General features: G+C 42.6%; 3 protein-coding genes across 11 annotated transcripts in view; 1 reads left to right on the forward strand and 2 right to left on the reverse strand.

Moving 5' to 3' along the window:
• Positions 1-1,859, reverse strand: part of ctbp2a (C-terminal binding protein 2a) — a 55,023-nt gene extending 53,164 nt beyond the window's left edge. The window contains exon 1 of one of the 3 annotated variants that reach the window (XM_031840246.1): positions 1,514-1,859. The gene's annotated coding sequence lies outside the window, so the exon portion shown is untranslated. The remainder of the gene's footprint in view (positions 1-1,513) is intronic. The other 2 variants (XM_031840263.1, XM_031840269.1) reach the window with 2 other exon arrangements.
• Positions 1,860-9,056: 7,197 nt separating this feature from the next.
• LOC116400289 (autophagy-related protein 16-1) lies at positions 9,057-16,231 on the reverse strand. Of its 7 annotated transcripts, XR_004213908.1 has the most exons (11): positions 16,023-16,230; positions 15,761-15,931; positions 14,625-14,788; positions 14,471-14,534; positions 14,277-14,361; positions 13,988-14,061; positions 12,999-13,250; positions 12,187-12,876; positions 11,450-11,514; positions 11,053-11,286; positions 10,383-10,955 (listed from the first exon to the last, which is right to left on the reverse strand). XR_004213908.1 is itself a non-coding variant. In XM_031878071.1 (10 exons), the coding sequence occupies exons 2-9, from the start codon at positions 15,772-15,774 to the stop codon at positions 11,486-11,488; spliced, it is 804 nt and encodes a 267-aa protein (XP_031733931.1). In that variant the 5' UTR covers positions 15,775-15,931; positions 16,023-16,231; the 3' UTR covers positions 10,895-11,286; positions 11,450-11,485. The 7 variants fall into 7 exon arrangements, 6 of the variants coding, with proteins under 6 accessions (XP_031733938.1, XP_031733964.1, XP_031733963.1 ...); XM_031878071.1 differs by having other exon boundaries at positions 10,895-11,286; positions 12,755-12,876; positions 16,023-16,231; XM_031878086.1 differs by lacking the exons at positions 10,383-10,955; positions 11,053-11,286; positions 11,450-11,514 and having other exon boundaries at positions 11,659-12,285; positions 12,755-12,876; positions 16,023-16,231.
• Positions 15,302-23,893, forward strand: edrf1 (erythroid differentiation regulatory factor 1). The gene is made up of 24 exons (XM_031878043.1): positions 15,302-15,960; positions 16,044-16,249; positions 16,664-16,730; positions 16,827-16,952; positions 17,041-17,165; positions 17,272-17,419; positions 17,613-17,714; positions 17,799-17,920; positions 18,134-18,245; positions 18,348-18,495; positions 18,573-18,684; positions 19,033-19,144; positions 19,298-19,573; positions 19,701-19,772; positions 19,888-20,227; positions 20,372-20,572; positions 20,799-21,005; positions 21,253-21,479; positions 21,617-21,775; positions 21,973-22,122; positions 22,269-22,422; positions 22,517-22,632; positions 22,748-22,920; positions 23,016-23,893. Exons 1-24 carry the CDS (start codon positions 15,862-15,864, stop codon positions 23,173-23,175), a joined length of 3,714 nt encoding a protein of 1,237 aa, XP_031733903.1. The 5' UTR covers positions 15,302-15,861; the 3' UTR covers positions 23,176-23,893.
• Positions 23,894-24,623: the final 730 nt, after the last annotated feature.

Raw genomic sequence — 24,623 nt, forward strand, 5'->3', positions numbered from 1 at the left:
ACACACACACACACACACACACACACACACACACACACACACACACACAAATGAGTCCCTACACAAGCATGTTGTACAGCAGATCCGCCATGTACAACATGTGCTCTCTGCAAGCACAAATCATGTTAGTAATCACAGTACACCGACTCCGGCAGTCACTGGGGAATATCTTTTGAGGCAAATGAGGCTCCTGATTTCCAATACAAACACACACACACACACACCCACACACACACACACACACGTCAACACTGATAGCTACCGTCAAGCACAAGCCCTATGCATGATATCATGAATATTAAAGCACTGGTTTAGCATTTTCTCGGCATTCTTCTCCTCGCCGATGAATCAAAAAGGCCTGATAGGAGCTGCCGTGTACATTGCGCTGCCGTCTGTGATGCGTTTGCCTTGGGAGGCCAGCTTTCATATCACATAACACACATGCAGGGCCACAAGGACGTGAGAGGAAGTTCAACCCCCAGCGGAGTTAAAGGCGGCGGATGAGGGGAAGGATAGGGAGAGGCGAACAGGGAGGGTGGTGTTGCAGGTGGGGGAAAGAAAATCCCAGCAAGCAAATGACTTTCTTATCTATGCTGTATCTGTGGCATCACCGGCAACTCATTTGTTTGACACTTGAGATGATCAAATGTTTTTGAAATAAAACGCAAACATTCGCCAGTGGAAGGGTGTGGGCCACGGCCTGCATATATCATCAACAAAGGCCTTTTCTCTGCGGGCAGGCTCCACTCTAAGTTCCCCTGCCTGTTGTGACAATGCCCACAGGGGGAGAGCAGATGTCCGTTGCCAGGAGCACATCTGCATAGAGTCTCAATCCCCACCCCTTCACTGGCCAGACAATGGAGCCGCCCTCCTCCTCCTCCTCCTCCTCCACTTGAATCTTTCTTCCACTGGAGCCTCAAAATGCAGTAAAAAAAAAGAAAAAAGAAAAGAAGAAGAAGAGGGGAGAGTTGGGAACCAATGCCCACTGTGCCTGTCAAAACTCATCCATCTATCAAAATGTGCTCATGTTGGGTCCCTAATTAAGCCCTCATTAATTAGTAGGCCACAGATAAGTTAAGTTCAAACTAGATTTATTTGGTTGTGTGCACGCTTGCAAGAAATGTTGCAAAAAAAAACAAAACACACTTGTGCCAAACTTTTGATCAAACTCTTTAAGTCTCTATGATTTCAAATGTATTTTTGAAAAGCAGCCCATCAATATTTACAATATATATATATATATATATATATATATATGTATGTATTATATATTTAAGTTGACCATTACCCTGTAGCTGCCCAGCTCATTAGGACCTTAATCAAACCTATTCCCACACCACTGTGAAGTGTATCGGCTCATGTCTACTCCCAGCCTCTCTTGTCCCTCCTTGCCGATGGCGCAGGGACACATGGGCAGCGACGCGAGTCTAGCTTTCAAACTAGACCCCGGTGGAGCACACACTGAAATATTTTTACACCACCTTTTTTTTTTTGCAATAATCTTGAATCCTACCTCGACTGGATGTTTACTGAGAGTTCAAACGTCGGCTTTGGGGGCTCCAGAAATAGCATCGCAGGCTACGCATTTCAAATTCGCTTGTTATCTCGGATTTAGATAATGATCCACCTTTTAGATGACATAAAAATAAAAAAAACTTAATCCTGAACGCAACGGGACAATCTCCGGCGCTGGGAAACGGTGCCTTGGTGTCGTTTGTTACGGGGGGGAAGTCGCGTCGGTGTGCCTGGTTATCCTGCTGTTTACTTCTACGGTTCATAAACACTCCTATTCTTTTCCTCCTGCCAGAATTGAGAGGTGTGTATCAGTTTGCTTTTCCTTTTTTTTTTCTCTCGCTTTTTGAGTGAGGCGGAGCCTTTGCCCACTTCTCCCTCACACATACACGCACACGCGGACCCGCGCGCGCACACACAGCAGAACACAACACGGGGGGGACATGCCGTTGATGGAGATGGGACAGGGGGACATTTCGAGAAAGGCGGTTTGTGATGGTGATATATGTCCTTTTTGGACTCGATTGTTTTTTTTTTTGCTGGCTAATTTCGGGTAGTTTGAAGTCTGAATGGCCAATCCGATGCAATTCCATTTTTCAAAATATTAGCCTATTTCAGCAAAAAGTTTAAAGGCCAGGTAATATGAATATACATCAATACAATGCAGATGTGTACTCTAAATGTTTCTATAAACAAAGCCGTAGCTACTGAGGTCATGAAAGTTTTGGGTACTATTTGTTTAGACTTCTACCTAACTTCTAAATTAGCTACATCATTAAAAAAAATGAGTCTTTAGCCGGTTAAGACTTTATTCATGTGTAAATTACCATAAAACATCTAGCGACCCTCCAATCAAAAGCAGTCAACTAGGCTACATTAGTAGGATAACGCTAAATAGGCGGTCACTCCACAATAAGCTGTAACAAACCTTTCAAATTTTGTTTTGTTGGCCAACTTATTAAACTTAACTATCAATGCCTTTATGTGGCCAGCATATGAATATGAGTATACTGTCTGCATACATGGTGAAATATGATTTTCAGATTCAGTATTCCAGCAGTTTAAAGCAGCGACTCTCAACCACTGGTGGGCCTCCAAGCGCCATCTAGTGGGCTGCGGAGGTACTGCTAAATGGTTAGATTAAATAAATTAATTAATTAATGTAATTTACAAAGCTAGTTAATTTTACGTCTAAATGTGCTCAAAAAATCACATACATATTCAAAGAAAGCATAATTTCAATGACCAGTAACGTTTAAATGTCACCACGCCAATCACGACACATCATAGAGAAAAACGTGTTTTGCCTCTGTTAGCCAGCTAAAGTTCTCGGATACATTTATTTTATTTTTTTTTAATGAAAAAAGGAAGTTAGAGACAATCCTGCGCCAGTAAAAGCTCCAGAGTGTGTGGTAAGGAAATGACCTTAAATAGACCTACATTCAATTTTGATTCATAATGGGATGCAGTGATGGTTACAGCAATTTGAAGTATATTAGACAATTAGCTATAGCATTTGTTACCAGACCCAGTTAAATTTGAGTAAAAAGTGAATCGTATAGCTATTATTTGGGTGTTTTGACGTATATATATGTGTAGTTGTATACTAACTAGGCTATACTTAGGCTATGGTAAGACGTTTAGTCAACTAAACTTTTACTGACAGCCAAAATCTAGCCGTGTTTTAGCCTAGTCAGAGGATAAACAGCAATAAGACAAACAAATTTGAGTAAAAAGTGAATCCTATGGTCATTATTTTGATATAGATGTAGAGGTTCAATGCCGTCTAATTGATGGTTAGTCTATAATTGGACTCTATACTATACTCACACTTTTCAATCTAAATTGGATATATATCAACATTCGTTTTTCAGCAGTTGGTTCAGTTAGACACTGGGTGCAAATCTTTAGCAACTAATCTCTAATTAGGAATTAGCTCGCTAAACGGAGCAATCCATATTAATTTAGCGATGTGTAAATCAATCTTCGCTTAAAAACGTGATTTAGTTGAGCCACTGTTTCCCTCTATCTTCTGTAACTCAATAGAAGCGTGTTCCTGGGGTTTACATTCCTTAATCTACGACAAATCAGCACCCAGGGGGTATTTACATTCTATATTTGAAAGTTACACATCCTTGGTATACAGGCTGATTATATGGAAGTGCAGATATGCAACAGTATTTAGACCTTTGGGGAATATACATGAACAGTTATAGTCATAAAAGGAAAGATTCTCACAATTAGAACATTCTACAGACTTTCTCTTTGATGTCTGTTTAATCAATATTTTCTGCTGTGTTGGCGGGACTTGAGAGTCGACGTCTGTATGTCTAAAACCCTGCCTGCGGCCCTGGCTGTAACTGTTCCTGTTGTACAGACACACAGATATATAGCCTGCAATGTTACATAGATAGATTTGGAGCTCAACTTCATGTTCACTCTGTTCATCCCTCCTCTTTCTGCCACAGGTGCAGATCGCAACAACTGCAGCTGTGCCTTGATGTCATGCTTAAAACATGCAATCCATATTCTCCCTTTTTTTAGTCTCAGTCTGAGCAGTAGAGTAACTGTGGACCGTCAATTCATTCACTCTGCAGCGCGGGCCTTAAATAACACGGCGCAGATGGTCGAGAGCATCTTTGGATTTTTCTGGTCACTTTAATCCCTCCATCCCTTTCCAACACTTCCAGCAAATAGTTGTCTTTAATTGGAGCTTTCCACAAAGACAAAGAAAATCACCGTTAGCAATGGATGAATCATTAATGCCTACCTTCTATTCTGTAGCTCCTCTACCATATGCACTGCGTGTGTGGTCCCAGGCCTGGGGGGCTCTTGGCCTTGTCCTGAGTGCATCTTTCCCTGTGGTCATTTTGTCTGCAGCACAATGTAACTCCTGGGCATAAACCCAAACAATCCAAAGACCAACACCAGCCAACAGGGGACACCAACTGAAGCATATGCTTTCAATGGCAGCAGAGGGGATGGACGGCAGGAGGAGGAAGAGGCAGAGGAAACAGTCTAAGTTACTGCTGTGAGGTTGTAAGTCAAAATCAGATTTAGATGAAGGCCTCCCTTTCTCCCAAATAAATAAAACAACAAACACAAAGGCACTTATTCACTAAAGTCTGCTGATGAATGCCCAAGTCAATGATGCAGTATATTAATCAATTATTTAAAATTGCCTGCGTGATGCAACATATACTGTATGCTGATTTCCTGAACTTGCCATCTTGTTGTCATTTAAAAGAGGTCAAAATCTGCTGCATTGTTACAGCTTTAATCTGGCAAAAGGCTGTGTTTGCTAATTATAAGCGTATGCTTCGTTATGTTTATTATAGGTCACTGAGTAAATCACCTTCCTGTGCTTTTTCTCTGCACATTTCAAATAACAATTAAATGAGATGACTATGTTCCCCCTTTTTATTATTACTCCAGTCCCTATAGTTTAAGAATCTGGTTGTACTAAATCAATTCAGTCCTGGAAATTATTAAAATGTGCACACCATTAGGGTTTGCTACTATGATTTGCCTTTGTTTATAGACTGGCTGTTCGAGGATGACAGTCAACACACACACACACACCTCTAATCTCTTCACTGTACAGCGGGTATTTGAGAGGATCAGTAGTGTGCGACTGCATATTTCTGCAGAGAGACATTATTTCTTCCCTCAATTCCTCCTGGCAGAGATCTGAGTGTTTGACCTTTTTAAAATGCAAAGCGATTCTTCTACTCCTGAGAGTGAACGGGAGGCTCATGATTGTGCTGCTAAATTTGAGGGACTTAATGCAGTAACTCACAGAGAGGGAGAGCTGTTCTGCACCTGCTGAAGTCTTGACTTGGGTACTGGGATACAATAACACCTCCAAGGGTTATGTTAATCTTTAAAGACGGGGTTATTCTTATGCTGCACCACTCTTTACTTCATTTGAAGGAATATTTCATTGCAACCTTGAATCAGTCTCTTGTGCGTAAATCACTTCATTGCATAGCATTTCCTCTTACTAGGTCCTGAATGCGTACTACAACGCTGAGGTCTTTTGCTTTAGTCTTCGATTTCAAAATAAACTGTGAATATATTTATTCATTCAGTCCGAACATTCATACATTTTTATTCGATCAAATTATTTGGTTCCATTCAAAGTAACCTTGTATATGTCACTATGCTTAACCCTGCTACCTCTCTGGAGTGACCTCTCTTATGAGTCTTGTGCTTATCAGCTGCTAAAAAGTGGAGGTAATGTTAAATTGAGAATTAAAGAACTTATGACACCCACTACATATGGGGTACTGTAATGAGAAGCTCACTGGAGTGTAATTTACATTTGATAATGTCAGATTGATAAGAGTGTGCCATTGTACTGCATGTTCAGCACCTCCTCCACTAAGTGCACATACAGTGTAGCAGCGGAACGTCTTTTGAGATGGCATAATATGATTCAAACAAAGCCACACAAAACCACTCTGGCCGCACTTATATCTAATTATATTCCACTACATTAAGTCCTCTGACACATTCATAGCAGCCTTGAAAAGACACAAGGATTCCGTCATTGGCCTATGCTTATGCCTCCAACAGAATGCAAATGAAGCAGATTTACCCCTTTGACTGGAGAATAAGTGGGAAAACAGTTAATTACACTTGTTGTGAGGTCTGTGGATGCGTTTGCTTCCTCCTACAGCAGGAAATAGAATACTGTGAATGGTTATGTGAGATGTTCAAGCTGTTTCCAAGGCTGAACTGTAGATAACGGATCTGAAAGCAGGAAGTTCTCGAAAACAACAACAGTCTTTATACTGTGAGCACAGAAGATATCAACTGAAGGAACAGAATTTATCTGCTCCAAATGTGACTAACTTCATTTGTTGAAATGCCCATCAGTCTACACATCAAGTATGAGAGACAGTGTAGAGAATCAGATTCTGTGGGTCGGTGGTCGGGTTCTTGATCTGCAAATTAGATTTTTTTCCAATGCTGTGGTTATGAAGGAACAGCAGACTTGATGAAACTAAGAGGTGGAGCTTCATAAGTAGTGATGAAATACTTGGTAATACTATACAAACGTGTCAAGCCGAACTGAGCCACTGTTTGAGCGAAGAAGTGTGTTTCCGAGCAGAAGATAACAAGTGTCCAATCGTGTCACCTGAAGGTTGCCTCTGCATTGTTGCCTCTTACTTTAAATATACAACAAAACACACGATCAGGAATCCTAAAAGCTGGTTCTGCTTGAAAAAGCACTTAGCAAATATCTAATTTGACATTCAAGGACTTAGATGAAACCAAATCAATCTTATTCACTCTTATTTAGCACAATTGTGCTGTTAAATCGCAGCTACATCAGCTACGCTTGCAAACTGACACAGATTAATTTCTTCATATAATATGTGCATGATAAATTCATCCATCCTTGTTTAAAGTACTTTCTTGTTCCCTTGTGGGTGGGGTACTTGTTTACAACCAGCCTAATGTAATTATATCTCACCACCTACACATAAATTAGCATGCAAACTGTGTCGGAGGTTTGAAAAAGACATGGAGTGTGATGTAGTGCAAGGAGAGGTCTGATCTTCTGAGGCAGTGCTTCTGGAGCGCTGCTCGATGCCATGATGTCAGGTCTGCGGACCTCACAGCTGCAACATGGGGAGCAGGACTGCAGCTAACAAGCTCAAAGTACTCCGTTTAAACACACATGCACAGTGCAAAGACACAAAACCACACACACACACACACACACACACACACAGAGCTGAGCTGGGCAGCTCTTATCTCCACTGAACAAACTCCTCGAGTGATGGGAATGTTCTCACGATGTTATCTTGTCCCCTGTGGAAATTAGATAGCCAGCCACCTCTATCACCACCCTCAGACTCTGGAGGGCCCCTGACCATTACTGCAACAAGGACCACAAGGCTGCCAGGGGACACTCACCAACTGGCTGGTGAGTGAAAAAAAAAAAAAAAAAAGAACTGCCAGAGAATTGTAAGTACTGCAAGTGGAATGACTGACAGGAGATTGGAAGGAGTCTTACAGTTGGGTAGTTTAACCCAGCTAAGGGAGTCAACTCTCTGGCTGTTTTGGACTTTTACGGTTAGTATTTGCACAGGAAGCTGAACCAGATGAAATGTTAAGCAGAAGGAAGAGTCCCACTGTGAGCCTTGATACCTTATTAAAAAGAATATAAGAAGAGAGAGGAAATATCTAAAGAAATCGGGGAAGCTAGACATTAATTATAATTGGCAAAAGAATAAACAGGAAAAAAAATCTTTGAGATTTTGAGATTTAACCGAAACATCTCCATGGCAACTCTCTTTCCAAGTCACCTCTCTAATGAATAGGTAATAGACAGAATGCAAAACACACAACGTCATAGTGTCAGAACAGAAGCCAAAACTGAAACGAGACACAAAAAAAAAAAAATAAAAAAAAAAAAAGGAGGATTTTTGACAAAAAGTGATTTTGCGTTGCGCACAACAGAGTATGTCAAAACAGCACAGCAGCCCTTTTTTGAAAAGAAAACTCTCTCTCTCTCTCTCTCTCTCTCTCACACACACACACACACACACACACACACACACACACACACACACACTTCTGTTGCTGTCATTTTGACTGTCTGGCAAATCCACTTCTTGTTTTCAAAGCATTTTTTTTTTCTCTAACAGGTGCAAAACCTCTCAACTCAACACATCAAAGAGACACATGCACCTGCGAATAAATCACAGTGAATGGTAAGAATCCAGACTAGGGCCTCCTAACACCAAAGAGGTAGGATTCAAAGTGTCTGATTTAGTATTCATGAAGTGCAAGGCTTTGGTGGTTGAATGCTTGTTTACTGAGATGTGTCTTTTGTCCTTGGGACAAGGTTTGATATTCCACCAAGCAGCTGTATTTACATATACTCGCGGTTTTACATCTACATGATATCTATATATATATATATATAGATAGATAGACAGATATCCTAACGTGGCACATACATTACACCTAACCACATACTGACTAATGATTGACACGCAATCTCAGCACGCTCTCCTATCCCCTCTGTGAAAGTATTAAAAACCCTTACTGCTGTTCTGACAGAGCTAATGAGAGTTTCTGATTATCAAGTGTTGGTGGCTCCTGTTGCGGAGGAGTCGTTCGAGTTGCAGCAAAGTGTAGTCTGCAAACTGCACCCACAGGAACAGAGGTGGCAGACAACCAGTCAAGAGAGGACAGAACTAAACTGTCAAACTTAATTAATAAACACTTCTTTCCCTCTCGTCAACACCACTCTTCTTTTAGATTAATTAATAAGGTACGCTCTGACTATCAAAAATGTTAACATCTACTTTAGGCTACTGTAGGTTTCTGTTTCAGTGACATGGCAAAGTGTGTGTTAAAATAGTGCTGGAACCTTTTTTTAAATTTTGTTTTATCTGTGCACCTGTTTTTTTCTGTTTTATCAAAGGTATCGTCATTAAAAACAACCTCGTGTCAGTCGTGCACCTGCATCAAGAAATCCGTTTTTTGGCAGCAACGTGCGAGATTATCTCAAAGTGGAAAAACAAAGGGGCAGCGGCTCCAAATGGATGTCTCACATCTTTTGTCTCTCGCCATTTAAAAAGAAGAAGCATGAGCTGTATGTCACCTTTTAAAAGTGAAACAAACTCCTACAAGGTTGGTGCCGTGTGCGGATCAGCTAATTAGCACAGCTGAAACAAAGCTTGGGAGAAAAAACCCATCTCCCTGATGGCTACTTAAAGACAGAAAGCAGCTGGTCAGAACGTACTCTGGAGAAAACATCAGCTACTGGAGAAAGTGGTTGGGGATGCTCTTCACTTAAGTGCCTTTCTTTGAGCCGTGCTCTCCGTTATTCTCCCACGCTTTCTCCTCTCCTATAGGAGACACACACGCACACATATCCATCTCTTTCATCCTCACGGGTGAAACAAACCCATGAATTATGACTCAAATCAAACCTAATTTATTTAACATGCTCTAAATTAATGTCTTCATATTGATGTGCATTGGATAAAAATAGCTGGTTTATTTTTCTAATTATTTCCCCCCCCGCATTTTCTCCAGAGCATGCACATTACACAGGGGTTTTGGTTATTACATTTCTCACACAGCTTGGTTAATGAACAACTCAGTGGATTAACAGGCCAACCGATAACTCGTGCAGATCTGCTGCCCTCTGCTGGTGAAACTGTGACGTTCTACTGCTCTGCAATGGCCACAGAGGATCATGAACGCCTATGATTAGGTTTTAGATACTTCCATAGCAACAATTTCATTGCTCCCCTTTTTCGCACTTAAGAAAAGTTCCATGACGGTGAAACTTGTAAAAAGTTGCTTCACATAATTCATGTTAGCGTACTTTCATATGCACTCACGACACATGCTATTATTCATAACAGTGCGCTTAGTCCGCTTGAGGTTAGCAGCTCCAGGCTGCAACTAGCGTAACACACCCAAACATCTGACTGAGCCATCTGTGGTCCAGTTGCACTATGGGTAATGTAGGCACTCGGTTTTGGCAAAGAAGAAAAATGTATTCTGATTCTGAAAAAGATTATTTATTTGACAGCTGGACCTCCACAAAGTTCACCTGACCCCCTTCTATGCTGCGCCAACTCAGTGAGCCATCTACTGCTATCTTAGGGCTGGGATGGTGCGGAGCAGTTGGTAGCTGCTCGCGCTTGCAGGGTCTCCGAGTGGTTGGAGTCGTGTCGTCCAAACCACAGGAATGTCTCCCCTGCTTGCGACAAAGCTGCCTCTGCAGACTTCTGCTTGTGGTTGCGGGGGAACCGCCTGTTGCCGGTTGGAACATTAACAGCCTGCTTCATCGTAAAGTCAGCCTGGTGGACCGTAATGTTCCTCCCAGTCCCTTCGGGGCTGCTGTAAGCTCCATCGTCGCACAAGCAGAAGAGGGTGTTTTGCTGACTGTGCTCACCGAGACACTTCCTGAGCCCCACACCCTGAAGTATACCAACATGCAAAAGATATGGTTTCCTTTCAAGGTGCATTACACATTTCATAACGGACTGAATTTGTGTTTATACTCACATGACTGAAGACCGAGATGTCGTCTTTGAAGGCACGCTTGTTGTCATGGTCGGAGAATGGATATTCTCTGGATTTCTGTGAAAGTGTTTATGAAGACAGTGTCTAGTACGATACAACTGAATGCCGTGGAATGGGATAAAATGAGGAGGCAGGCTCTTTCTTTGCTGAAGTGCAATGGAATCGTTCAAAGCCCTGGGCCATAGCAGTGAAAAACACGGTCATGACAAATACTATTATCTAGTGTACATACACACCTGCTGAGTTCTCCATTTAGGATAGCGCTCTATGTTCAAAGCCTGAGGCAATGATGATTGAACCTGAGTCAGCATGGTCCCAGTGCTTGTACAAAGCTCCCGACTCCTGGTCTCATCTTCTGGTAATACTGGATGAGCAAACTGAGAAAGAAATGAAAGAAAAGCTTATTACACAGCCAGGTTCGAATGTTTTGATTTGTAATGATCTGATTATGTGTTGAAATGAATCATTTCTTACCCATTTGCCATCATTGCTCATCGAAGAATATCGCTTTCCACCTTTTACCATTTTAATAGAGTTTGAGAGTAGTTTCACTACTACAGCACAGGCACACACACACACACACACACACACACGCACTGTCCAACTACTGCAAACACACTGGTGACCATGGAAACATGCCGCTGCATGCAAAACAACATGAAATTTGATCACATTTTGCCATGGAGATGTGGAGCTGGAATTCTGGCACTAAAAGAAAATCAAATAATAACTGTTCAATATTACATTTAAACAAATTAAGAAATGAAATGTACAATATTGGATTTCCTGTCTTTTAAGTCTCTGAATATAAATCTGGAGAAATTAGACAGAAAGCCTTTATTGAGGAGTTTATTTTGCTAATTTTGTTTACCGTGTTTGAGATGTACAAGGAGAGCAACATTTGATTTCAACCACGAAACCACGATTTCAACCACTCTGATGGATGACAAAAACAAAATGAGCAAATAAGTGACTTTATTTTTTACAACACTGGATTTATAAAAACAACAATACATACTTATATAAAATAACATATTCAAATGGAATAGTTTTTTTTCCATTTTGTTAGTTATTCAAAGTTATTTTTCAAAATATGTTAAAGTACAAATTCATTTAAGAAATAAAAATGATTCACATGATTTTCTTTACAAATATACGTAGTTAAGAGTTGAAAGAGGCACATAGTCACTAATACAAAGCCCTGACTGTACAACACCAGCTGTTGCAATTGAAATGATGTGAACTACATGAGCAGAAGTGGTTTATCGCCTCAAAAGTGGAAGGATTTTAAACTATCTTCAGTGACAGACGGTTAATCAGGACAAAGTCCAGATGTGATAAGATAACTGGAGTGTAACTGACATTAGGGAAAGGGGGATTTATGTTAAAAGCAGCAAATGTAGAAATTAGGCATTCTTAAGAAAGTCTAAATTAAACAATATATTTAGAAAACGGGGTGGATCTTTAAATACATCTTTAGGTTAATTAAGACAACAGATACGTTTTAAAGGGCCGCTTGTAATCTTTCTGGCCTCAAATATGGACAAATAGTTTTTCAACTACACGCAAATGGAGAACAGCGAAATGGAAAGTGTACGGAGAGGTAACCTTTGTGCTGAGGACTGTCGCCTCCAGGATCCCGTGGGAATATTACACTTTTGCCACTGCTGAGACATGGTTGTGGTCTGAGCGCCCCTTTTTATTGGCCTGAAAGGAGTTAAGTATATCAAGTCTAAACATACTGGAATCACGCTGCAAAATACCAACCACGTTTACGTTTTTATGTCTTTTCATGTCTAACAGGAAGCACACAAATGCATAAACATGGCTGCGTCCTGAAGTAACATGCTTTCACAGTCTTTGTCCAGGTCCAGTAGTCACTTGGGTGACTGGCTTTGAACTGACTTCTGGTATTATTCCCCACTGAGTTATTTCATGAAGGCTAAATGGGCACTCATCAGCGCTTTGTTGATCACAGTACATTGTCTTAACCTCATCAACTACACCCTCTTAATTAAGGCGGTCATAAGGATGCTGTTGATGAAGGCTCTAGGTGCCTCAGAGGGTCAGTGTGTGCAGCACTGAGGTGAACTAATGGTTGTAAATTGAGAGGCAGCCATTTGATTGCACCTACTACATTATGCATTCATATTTTGAAGAGAATGCTGATTCTTACTCTGAATGACTGATGTTGGCGTTTCTGTTTCACCACTCCAAGAGCTCGTCACTATGGGAACACACTCCTTTCTCATCTCTCTATGGAAGTGCTTCTTCAGCTGTTGGGCCAAACGTTGCCATCTGGGGAAAAGCAGTGATCAGCGACAGCTTAAAATCTCCAAAAATGTGGTTATGTTCTCATTCAAAGTGAGTAAATTGTTGTGTTTGAGCTTTATAAAAGTCACGAGCTCACATCATCTTACCGTTGCTGTATTTCATTGTGTTTATTCAACCTGTCTGCCTCCTCGCTCTTCTCCTGCATCCATCGCTGCAGAAGTTCTTCTTTCTCTCTCAAAGCCTGTGCCAACGCCTCATGTAGTCCTTTCTGCTCCGCACGCAGGGCTGCCAACTCTTTGGATTGACACTCAACGGTGAACTCGAACTCTGAAAGGGTCGCCTTCAGGGTGTTACTCCCTTTAGCCAGAGTAAGCGCCTCTTGACGGTAGCGGGACACACTGAAACAGACAAGTAATAATGACATAGCGGTTCACTGTACCGTTGATCACCTCCGGGTATTGTTACTTCAAACGTTTAGATGTTGGATTTTGGGCCACACGTTGATCCACTAGTACTGAAGAACACCAACTGGTTGAAGCTGATTTATGCTTCTTCATCAAGGTGTTTTGGTTTATGAATTTTAACCTGTTGATTATCAAATAGAGCACTGGAACAACTATATCAAGTCTGCTGTTCAGTCACTATATGCTCAAACTGACCATATTAACATTCTCTTATTTACTATGTAACATATACAGCGATTATGGGAAGGTATTCGTTGAAAATAACTTTGCTAGACAGTTCACAAAATACTTGTAAATTCAGCATTTCTCCAACTTGCTCTATGATGTCTGATAGGTGGATACAATGTAAAGGAGGGAGGCTGAATTGTATATATTTCATATTTTTTTAAAAGCAACGCCCTCCCATCATAAAAAAACTCCTTAATACCCCCTGATAATATATCAAGACAGTATATTTATGTCAAACAAACAACAAAACATTGTCTTTTTTAAGAAAAAAAGCTGTTAAACATTACATATCCCAAATCATTTCCATAGAATTCGTAAATGTGACCCAACAACCAATAGGACTGGCACCCTGTGTTCATTCTTCTCTTGTTATTATACTCAGTTTTGTATAAAGAAAGCAGAGAGAAAACATTGTGATGGCTGGAGTAAAAACCTGAAATTACCGTGACTGCCAGTGCTGCAGTTCAGCTTCTTTCAGGTATAGGACAGTGGTCAGGTCAGAGACAGTCTGAGACAGCTGGGGACGCAACAAGCAAAAGGATGAATTGATTAAAGGGTGGATAAAGTGAGGACCACACCAGTTCAAGGGTCACTGCCTGTGTTGAAAACACCAATCACCATTAATGCAAACTGCTTCTGCTTATATAGTGACATGATAGCTGATAACCTCTTTCATACAGTTGGAGGCTGATGTTATGGTGTTTATCACTGATTTCTCCACATTTCACCCACCTTTTCTTCAAGATGTTCACTCTCTCTCAGTTGGAGTAGAAGCAGTCTGATATTTCTCCCAACTTCAAAGCCACCTCTTTCTAAACTGAAAAAAAACAAACAGTGCAATGATTTTAAATTTTAAGGTTGTTTTTTTTGCATCCAGATCATCTGAAAGGCCAAAAGTTAGTTTCGTGAAATTCTACTTTTCTGACCTCTTGGACTGAACATCATCCAAAAATTGTTGGCGAATTTCAAAACGTTCCTCCAACTGAGACACTAAAATCAAACAGGCACATGTCCTCAGACTAAGACAGGGAGAACATCATCATTGCAAATGCTGAAATAGAAAATAATAATGAATCTTACAGCTTGTGAAGACGCCAAGGTACGGGAGTTTCTCAGTTTGGTCTCTCTGCTGCAGCCGAGCACGCACGTGATTCTTCCAGCTTGCCATCGTAATAAAAACGAATATGTCACACGGTCCCCAAAAATGTCCTGAAGCGGCGGGTTTAATGAGTCTTCCGCTGCCACTTGATTTAGGTCGAAGACAAAAAAAACACGTACAGCCTACCCGTTAGCACAGGAATGATGCCTGAAGCAGTTTCACAGCTCCTCCCTGTTCAGTCAGCTGCTTCACAATTGTTGTGTATTGTTGTGCTTGGTACGTGTGTCTTATATGAGCGTGCCAAAGACAAATTTCCATTTTATGTAAATCTAATGGACACATTAGTAATCTGAATTTGTGCTGCTAAGGTAATTCGTCTTTAAGTAAAACTATGAATGCATTTTTGACTTGTTATTAACCAAGTCCTATTTTTACATTCTCATTTGGTTACTTCTACATAAATAAAATACCTCAATACTTCATCCACCACTGAATATAATATAGTATAATATAATATGATATCACGCTTTGATATACATTTGTAGTTGTACTTTTAATACTTTACTTTTTGCTGTTAATAGTCGACATGTGAGTACATTTCAGAATAAAATACAACAGCACAGAATAGAAGGTGCTCAACGTTTCTAGAAAGGCTCGGAAACTACTTCCGGTTCATACATTCATCTCAAAAAGTCGCAGTAGCTGAAATATTTTCCTTAATACAAGGTAAAGTTCTACTATTTCAAATTGTTCAGTTTATACTTAACATTTGGAGTAATTTTGATTGTCGAAATAACAAATAGGATGAGTTTTAGAGTTTGTCTTACCGTGAAACCGGAAGTTGATACTGCTGGTAATAACGTGCGGTCTAACAACAACATACTGGCTGGTGATGGAAATAGAAGAAGCTGCAGGCTTATTACTTAACTACTTAAGTAAAGGCTGAACATTAGAACGGTTAACAGTGTATCGTGTGAGTGTTGTCTCTCCTAAATATAAGAACCGTGTAACTACACTTATTTTGTACAGCAGTTTGTGAGTCAGCGTTGAGCTAGCCTGTCAAGCTATCAAACTAGAGACCACTGTATCGAGATAACTCGCGTATCTCGCTCGTTACCTTGCCAAACACATAGACTGTCACGAGTTATCCAAGTCATGGATAGCTGGTGTGGTTGTTAGAAAATCGCCAGTGCTCGCTGGGTCGGTCGTGTGTCCAGTATGAGCGCATCAGCTGGGGACAGAGAGCCTGGGGTCCTCCAGGATAACGCCAAGGAAGACAGCAGTGGCCCTCCATGCGCAGGAGAGAACAGCAAACACGTGAGTAACTAATGTTAGACTAGACATGTTTACGCTGAAGCACCAGAATCACGGTAACTCACTTTACTTCTGTCGCCCTGAAGGACTCCGTATGCACGGGCAACAGTGAGATAAAGAGCCGTGCCGTGGTCAAGTACTGTGCCGCCCCACCTCCCACCAGCTATGCGCTGCTGCAGGAGAAGACCGACCTGAAGCTGCCTCCTGCCAACTGGCTGAGGGAAAACCCGCAGCTGGGCAGCGCTGGCACCACCGTATTAGGGTCCAGCAGCAAGAGCAAGCCCTTTTCCAGGTATACCATCGTGACTACAACTGATATTTATTAGTGTGAAACGCTGCTGGTCTCTGCAGAGCAGTTCAGTACTGTCTCTTTAACCAGTAGGCCCACTTTCCTCACCCCTCCTGATGGGACCAATCATACAAACACCTAAACAATCTCTCACAGTACCGACGACGCATGTATCACCAATGTATGATCTGCAAAATGGTGTTGACAATTGTCGGGAGTGTACAAGACCTCATGTTACACACCGAGTGCTGCGTTTGCCAGTCTACAGTCATACCTACATGTTGGGAATTTAATATGTATTGTGACGTTAAACACATTTTAGTGAGCACAGTCATGTATTTATGAAGGCTTTCGCTGCACATACTCTGCTTTATTGTGGATCCTGAAGTGAATACGTTCCTTTCTCCTCTTCTGCAGTTTTGGGATGGCTTATGAATTCATCGATTGCATCGGAGACGATGTCGACGTGGTGTCAGACTCGGAGGTTTGTGGAGCTCTTATGAAAGCTCACATTTCTTTCTTTGTTTCTGAAAACGTGCTCATACACCTGAGGGTTAACATTGTTTTCCGTCACATTCAGAACATCAAGAAGCTTTTGAAGATTCCCTACAGCAAGTCCCACGTCAGTATGGCTGTTCACCGCGTGGGGAGGACGTTGCTTCTGGATGAGCTGGACATTCAAGAGCTCTTCATGCAATCGTCTCAGGTACTGCAGGGACTCCAGACCCTTTTTTCCTTATGACAGTATCTTTTAAGTGTGGGGCTTAAGGCCCTGTCATGTGTGTGTGTTGTAGACAGGAGATTGGACGTGGCTGAAAGAGTTTTACCAGCGACTAATCGATCAGAAGTGGCAGAGGAAAAAGAAGAGTAAAGAGCACTGGTATCAGAAAGCCATCCTGTCAAAGTTCCTCTACTACAGGTGAGTACAAAATAAGCGAGTAGGGTTTACTATGGGAGCTAGGCGACGCTTTATTTTAAGGTGCATCCTTCCCAGTCTTATCCGATAACTACTGCTGTGTTTGCAGTATCAATGGTGATGGGGCAGCAGAGCCCGTACCAGACAACCCGAATGACGGGGAGGAGCAGAATGAGGCAGAGGAGTACAGTTCTTCATGGCCCACCGCCTTCACCAGCGCAGCGTCCGACACCGAAGAGTCAGATGCTCCCAAGCAGGTACGGTGTCTTAGCTGTTTGTTATTTAGCCTCTAATGCGGGAATGTTACTTCAGAAATGATGTGAATTTCTTCTTTGATTAGGAATCAATCCTGTGCGCTGTAGCCAATCAAAATGTTAAGTAAGAAGTGGGATGACATGTTTTAGAAAGTGTTTTTAGATACTGACAGCGCTGCGACTATTCCATGTGCAGGGCAGTGTGTCTATGGACAGCCAGTTTGCTCTGGGCCAGGTGACTTCTGTACCCAAAGAGCAAAACCTCCCGATGCTCTTTGACGAAGGGGAGAACAGCCAGGTAGTACAACCTCTCACCCCTCCTTCATGGCTTACCGCTACAGTTTGGTAGCTTACGGCTAATGTCTGCGTACACGTTTGACAGGGCTTAAGAAACGACTTTGTGCGGAACATAATGTGGACGTTTGAAGACATCCACATGTTGGTTGGGTCCAACATGCCTATTTTCGGAGGTGGTCGCTATCCTGCCGTCAGTCTGAGACTCAGGTTTGACTTTTAAACCATTTGCTCCCTTTAAGGATGTGAAATTACTCATTTAGAGAGTAAATGACAATAATGTGATATTAATTGCATTTCTGTTGGGTGTCAGCAAGATAATGCAAATGAATCTGTGCATGCAATGGCAGCGTTTTTTAGTTTAATTTTAAACCTGTTTAATTCCTGTTTAATCTAACGCGTACCTCTCTAACTGTTCTTCAGGGACAACAATAAACCAATCAACATCCTCACAGGTATCGACTACTGGCTCGACAATCTGATGTGTAACGTCCCAGAGCTGGTCATGTGCTTTCACGTCAATGGCATTGTTCAGGTAAATTACCGTTTGTTGTCGTCCAGCATCGCAAGTATTATTATTATTGGTTTATTGATTTAATAACTGAAATAAAATAACACGTTTTGTTTTTTTCTACAGAAATATGAGATGATAAAAACAGAGGACATCCCTCATCTGGAGAATTCAAACTTCTCCACAAGGGTGGTAAAAGACATCGCCCAAAATATCCTCTCCTTCCTCAAGTCCAACTGCACCAAAGAGGGTCACACCTACTGGCTCTTCAAAGGTGGGAGATGAGTGAACAGGAAGTCTTCACTCTGTACTTATCTTGACATTTTCTAATGTTATTTCTTGAATCCACAGCTAGCGGGAGTGACATTGTGAAGCTTTATGATCTTACTACTCTGTGTGAGGAGGCAGAAGAGGAGAAATGTCAGAATCCCTTCACTCTCCCCGTGGCAGTGTTACTGTACAGGCAAGTCTCAGGAAAGGACTGTGCGTCACAATCCCTGCAGTTCTCAAATTAAAAAAAAAATGTTTTCCTTTCCCAAAATAGCTTTTGACATTTTATATTTTACCTAGAAAATGTATTTTTATGAGCTTATTATTTGTAATATTTAAAATATTTAGTTAAGCTGACTGAATTAGATGTTTAAAGAGTATTATGCTGTTGAATATTTTAAAATGGTCAGAGATTGAATCGGCCATTTTCACGTTGTTTGTACAGATATTGTTTGCAAATGAGTTTCTGCTTGAATCCGACATAAATAACAATGAAAGTCTGCAAAATGTAATGCGTTGTATTTTCTGTTGTTGGTTGCAGAGTTGCCAGCAACTTGATGCTGAAGGCGAGGCAGAACAGAAAGCACTACGGCACAATCCGAACGCTTCTCTTGAACTGCGTCAAACTTCTGGATGAGGAGAGGCACCCCCAGGTGAGCGAGGATTTAAAAACAAGTATTTTGAATCTATATTTAGACATCGGGAAAGTGAAAAGTAAAAGCAGTTTTCATCTGAGAATGCCATAGCTTAGGATTTGATCGAACCCGACTCGAGTCCTGCTCTCCTCTGTCTCCTCGTCTGTTCAGATCATCGCCTCCGCCCACTACATGCTGTCAGAGCTGTTCCAGCTCGACGAGGCTCCGGAAGAAGATGAAGGCGAGTCGCTCCGGGCCGGCGGATCAGAGGACAGCTACAGCGACGAAGACGGGGAGGAAGAGGAGGAGCTGACGGAGGACAGCGACGAGAACGGCTCCTACGGCTCCTGCTCCAGCCCGCAGGACGACAGCAAAGCTGTGGCTGTGATCCGCTCTGTGGGGGAGCTGTCGGTCCCGGAGAAATACAAATCCACTCACCAGATCAGGGTGAGCGCCCCTCCAAATGCTTTTCTTCTACACAGACCTGAGGGGACAGTGTGGAATACACGGATAAATATGTTTTATGTAATCACCAAAACATAACCTTCCCTTTTGTTCTTTTTGATCCCTGCAGCCGAGCGGTGTCTTCCCTGTTTCTCTAGACAAGGAGGAGAGATGCAGACACGTCCTGAGCTACGTGCTAAAGGCGAGTCTCCGCATGATGTTTATGTTTCGGGTTCATACAATGCTAATAATGTGACGTGTCCCAAGACATGTGTCAGCCACTGTGTTGTAACTGTAACTGTAACTGCACTACACAGGGGCTGAAGGCAGTGGACGGCACCATCAAGAAGGAGAGCGATCTCCCAGCTGCAGACCCCAACACCGCCATTCCTCTTAAATACGAGGACAGAAGTGCAATAGGAGCCTGCGCTGCTGAGCAAGGCATCTCTCTCCTTCTGGAAAGGGGTCAGTCCACGGTCCACAGTCAGAAGCACCCGACTCGCTCCGGGATGATTCCCGGCTCGTGGCAGCACCGCATGAAGCTGCAGCTCTTCTTCAAAGCGTCCAAGGCCTACTACGTCCTGTCTGATGCAGCCAGCAACCTGCTGAAGTACGGGCGGGCCCTGCGCTACATCAAGCTATCCCTGCAGTGTTACGGTGAGTTTATCTAATCCTGGAATACACCATTACGATAGTTATTGCTTTTCAGTGTTGTTGCTGAAAAGAGTGTCATTTCTACCAGCTGAAATTACCGAAATAAGTTATCTTTCCCCTTCCTTCCTCCTCTACCGTTTCCTCTAGATGCCTATTGTTCAGTGAGCGGTACACCGCACCCCCACATGCTGCAGTTTCACAGCCAGTGCCTGTCTCTGTGTGGGGACATCCAGCTGATGTTGGCCCAGAATGCCCACAACAGAGCAGCCTACCTGGAGGAGTACAGCTACCAGACCAAAGAGGACCAGGAGATCCTGCACAGCCTGCACAGAGAGAGCAGCTGCCAAGGTCGGTCACTAAAGACACGTACACATGTTAAAGCACACAATGGCCGACTTTCTTACTTGATGTATTGAAATTAGGGGTGTTAGCAAACACTTCTCCACAACAGGTGTCTTCTTATCCTTTTCAGCTCTACCAATGTCATTCACAATAACATTTCAGTGCTTGTTTCTTGTCTTATCACGTTGTTCTCTTCATTTATTTATCAATGCCTGTACTCTCTGTCCACCAGCCTTCAACATGGCAACAGACCTGGCCATGGACCCGGAGTACCAGCTGTTTGTGAGCAGTAAGTGCTACGAGGCGGCGTATGAACTGGTGATCTCGGAGGCTTTGAAAGATCAGCTGGCTCAGGTGCTCAAAAGGCTGGGCAACATCCGCAACGAGATGGGGGTCTACTATATGAACCAGGCGGCAGCCATGCAGACTGAGAAAGAAGGTATGTTGGATTAGTAGACAGCAGATCAACCTATGAGTGTACAGAAAACAGTACAATTATTCATTTCAATTTATAGATACAGCCCCCTGTAATTATGTAATTTACAGAATTTCTGTACTTGAAAGATACCACCAAATAATATCTTCCAACCTGAATCAAATGCAGAAAAAAAACAATTCATACAAACGTATTGCTGCCTTGCCCATGTTGCTGTTTCTAACTTTCCTTCGCCCCCCTCCTCTTCCAGTGAAGAAGTCTGTGTCCATAGCAGAGCAGGAGATGTGGAAAAAGAGTTTTGCATTCTTCGAGAAAGGCATGAAGGACTTTGAAGCCATTGGGGACAGCACCAACACAGCCTTGCTGCTGTGCAACACCGGCCGGCTGATGAGAATCTGCGCTCAGGCCCACTGTGCCGTGTCTGCCGACCAGAGCCGGGGGGAGTTCTCGCCTGAAGAGGCCCTCTACTACAACAAGGTGCGATTTCAAACCCTTTAGGTCTTTAAATCTGGATCCAGCATTCACACTTGATGGAAAATGATCAGCTTGTTTCTCCCTACATCTTAACCCTAAGCCTAGTACGCTTTTGATTCTATCTATTGTATCACCCCCAGGCCATAGACTACTACTCGAGGGCTATGAAGTCACTGGCGAGCCGAGAGAACCACCCAGCGGTGTGGGACAGCGTGAACTGGGAGCTGTCCACGACCTATTTCACCCTGGCTACACTGCTACAGGACTACGCCCCGCTGTCCAGGAAGGCCCAGGAGCAGGTGCGTTTGTTTCACAAACATTCGGAATTAAGTTAAGATCACAGACATTTTGATTATCTTGCGACTGAATGATCATTGATGCCAAAAAGGCAATCATTGTGACTTTAAATGGATGCATTATCAGTTGTTTTTTTGCACCAGTAACGCCAAGACATGCGATCAAACATTCAGTCATCCATCCCTGTTTGTTTCCCCAGATTGAGCGGGAGGTGACTGAGGCGATGATGAAGTCCCTGAAGTACTGCGACCTGCAGACCGAGTCGGCTCGTCAGCCACTCTACCAGTACAGAGCTGCCACCATCCACCACCGCCTGGCCTCCATGTACCACAGCTGCTTCCGCAACCAGGTATGAAACCATGCAAAATGACACAGGAATATAAAGCTTCACTCTGACTAGAATAGGATTACTGGAGATGGGGACGCTATAGCTACTTATAGCAGTAAAGTACACACAGAAGGATGTCCGTGTTTCATGCTCCAATTGTGTGACAGGTGGGGGATGAACACTTGAGGAAGCAGCATCGCAGCCTGGCAGAGCTCCACTACAGCAAGGCGGTCTGTCTGTTCCTCAGCCTCAAAGATGCTCCCTGTGAGCTGCTCCGCACGCTCCTGGAGAGGGTGGCCTTTGCCGAGTTCACCATGGCGGGTGAGTGACTTGTTGTCGTGTTTTGGTTTTGTCAAGAGAAACGGCGTTCCCACCCACGGCCTCCAGAGTGACGTTTCATAATGTGCTTCCACAGGTCAGAGCAGCAATGCAGCCAAGCTGAAGAGCCTGACGGGAGCAGTGGAGCTCATGGCAGAAACTCGCTGTGCTTTCCTGCTGATTCATAAAGAGCTGCTGGAGGAGCAGATAGAGGTACAGATGGGAAGGACGCTTTCTCGTGGTTGTGCTTATATGCAGAGCTTTGGTCGGTTTATGGATCACGCACTGAAACCCACAACATCTTTTCCTTTCGCGTCTTGTGCTGTAGTTGAGGGAACCAGACGCAGCTGAATCGGCAGAGTCTCGTGATGTGGTCGGTGGCTCCGCCTCCGGACTGAACCTCCAGGAAGTGATGAAGTTAATTGGGGTGTTTGAGCCGAGTTTCTCCTTCCTGCTGCTGCAGCTGATCAAACTGATGACGACGATGAAACGGAAACCAAGGTGAGCAAGAATAGAAGACCGTTACGGTGTGCGTAATATCCTTTAAACTGTCACGGTGCTCGCTGATGGCCATGTTATTTGTGTTTTTAATACAGCAATAAGGATGAGGAGCTGTTGAAAACCTACAGGAATGTGTATTCCAAGCTGCTGCGAGCTGAGAAAAACGCACCTCTCCTCCGCCGCGTCGAGCTCCACATAGAGCTGCTGCAGCAGCTGACCCCACAAACAGGAAGTGACGACACGCATTCACGATGACACAAAACACAGCAAGACGCTCAAGACCTTAAGACTTAACAACCGTCTTCTCAGAAATGCTGTGACGGAAAACGATGATTTATAGGCACCATTATTTACAGGCACATGCTCAGGCAACACCGTCTTACTCTGAATTACAGTTTGAAAGATAATTTCACCTCCTGCGCCTTTTAAAACTGAGCTCATCTTTTTGCATCACAGGTTTTGAATTGTACATTTTTGTGAAAAGCTGTAAATTCAGAAGATATTATTTAACTTTCTTATTGCTCGAGCAGTTATGGGTCACATGTTAAGCTCCTATGTGTAGGATTTGTTGTTGACTACCAAACATCACCCGGGTTGCCTCATTTTTCTACAAAACTAAAACATACGGCATAAGAGTTCAAAGATGGTATAATCGCATATGACTTCTACACACATGGGGCTCAAGAGATCGATCATTTAGCACATGCTCACAAAGATGATGATTAATCTGAATATAATTGGTGTTTTTCAATAATACCAGTAATGCTGTGAATATAATAGATTGAAGTATGATCGAGGGCTGACAAGTTGAAACGAGATCAAACGAGTTACGTCCTTTTTCAAAACAACATTTAATGCAAAAACATTTAATGCAAGCTCAGATGCTAGTTTGTCCACATGGCTGTATGTATAAATCTAAGTTTATATCGGCATGGTTTGCTGTGATGTGAAAATAAAGTTTTTTTTAACATTGTATGTGCCGTATTGCTGCTTATGTACCGTCACCCTGAAGATATTGTAGGTTTCTCCTAAAGCATCACAAAATGCTCCGGTGCCCTTGTGCTAATAGGACACATATCTGACTAGCTTTTAGTTTAGGTAAACATATCTTTGGATAATAAATTATGATCTGACATATTGGACTGCTGTTTCGGTTTATTTATCCTGACATTTAAACACCTAACTTATCTCAAAACTTATTGCGCACAGCTGGTTCACCTCGAAAAGACAGTTTGTAAAAGACTTTAAGTGGGTCAGGCCACACTGTACCCTGTGGGTTCTGGCATTGGTTCTTGGTCACCGCTCAGCCCGGGTCACTGGAGAGGGGGAATGATGTTTTCAATGCAGTGTCGGTGAATTAGGTCACCTCACTGTTACTGAACTGTATCCGCACCAGATGGAGCTGCAGGTGGGCCTTAACTGTCCCTGCACCTCATTAATCAGACTGGACCCTCAGTGCTGTGGGTGAATATGTGCGAAGCAGCCACAGAATCATTACTTTTTTTTTTTTTTTTTTTTTAAAGGGACTGTGATCCTAAATAATAAACCTCGCTTGAGTAGAATACAATTTGACATTTAAAGAATGAGAAATGATCCTTAAAGGAACAGTGTGTAGCATTTAGGGGATCTATTGGCAGAAATGGGATAGCTTATCCATAAATTTACCTTCGTTTACTTAGAATGAACCATTTGTATCTACATAC

The sequence above is a fragment of the Anarrhichthys ocellatus genome, unplaced genomic scaffold (assembly GCF_004355925.1).
Source record: "Anarrhichthys ocellatus isolate YVR2014 unplaced genomic scaffold, GSC_Weel_1.0 scaffold3, whole genome shotgun sequence".
Lineage (NCBI taxonomy): Eukaryota > Metazoa > Chordata > Actinopteri > Perciformes > Anarhichadidae > Anarrhichthys > Anarrhichthys ocellatus.

Coding starts and splice junctions, on each gene's coding strand:
- LOC116400289 (XM_031878071.1), bottom strand. Junction 14,535..14,624: donor CCTTGGCGTCTTCACAAGCT/GTAAGATTCATT, acceptor GTTTGATTTTAG/TGTCTCAGTTGGAGGAACGT. Junction 13,251..13,987: donor CTGCAGCACTGGCAGTCACG/GTAATTTCAGGT, acceptor TGTCTGTTTCAG/TGTGTCCCGCTACCGTCAAG.
- edrf1 (XM_031878043.1), top strand. CDS start 15,862: ATGAGCGCATCAGCTGGGGACAGAGAGCCTGGGGTCCTCCAGGATAAC. Junction 16,731..16,826: donor ACGTGGTGTCAGACTCGGAG/GTTTGTGGAGCT, acceptor CGTCACATTCAG/AACATCAAGAAGCTTTTGAA. Junction 22,423..22,516: donor TGCCGAGTTCACCATGGCGG/GTGAGTGACTTG, acceptor GTGCTTCCACAG/GTCAGAGCAGCAATGCAGCC.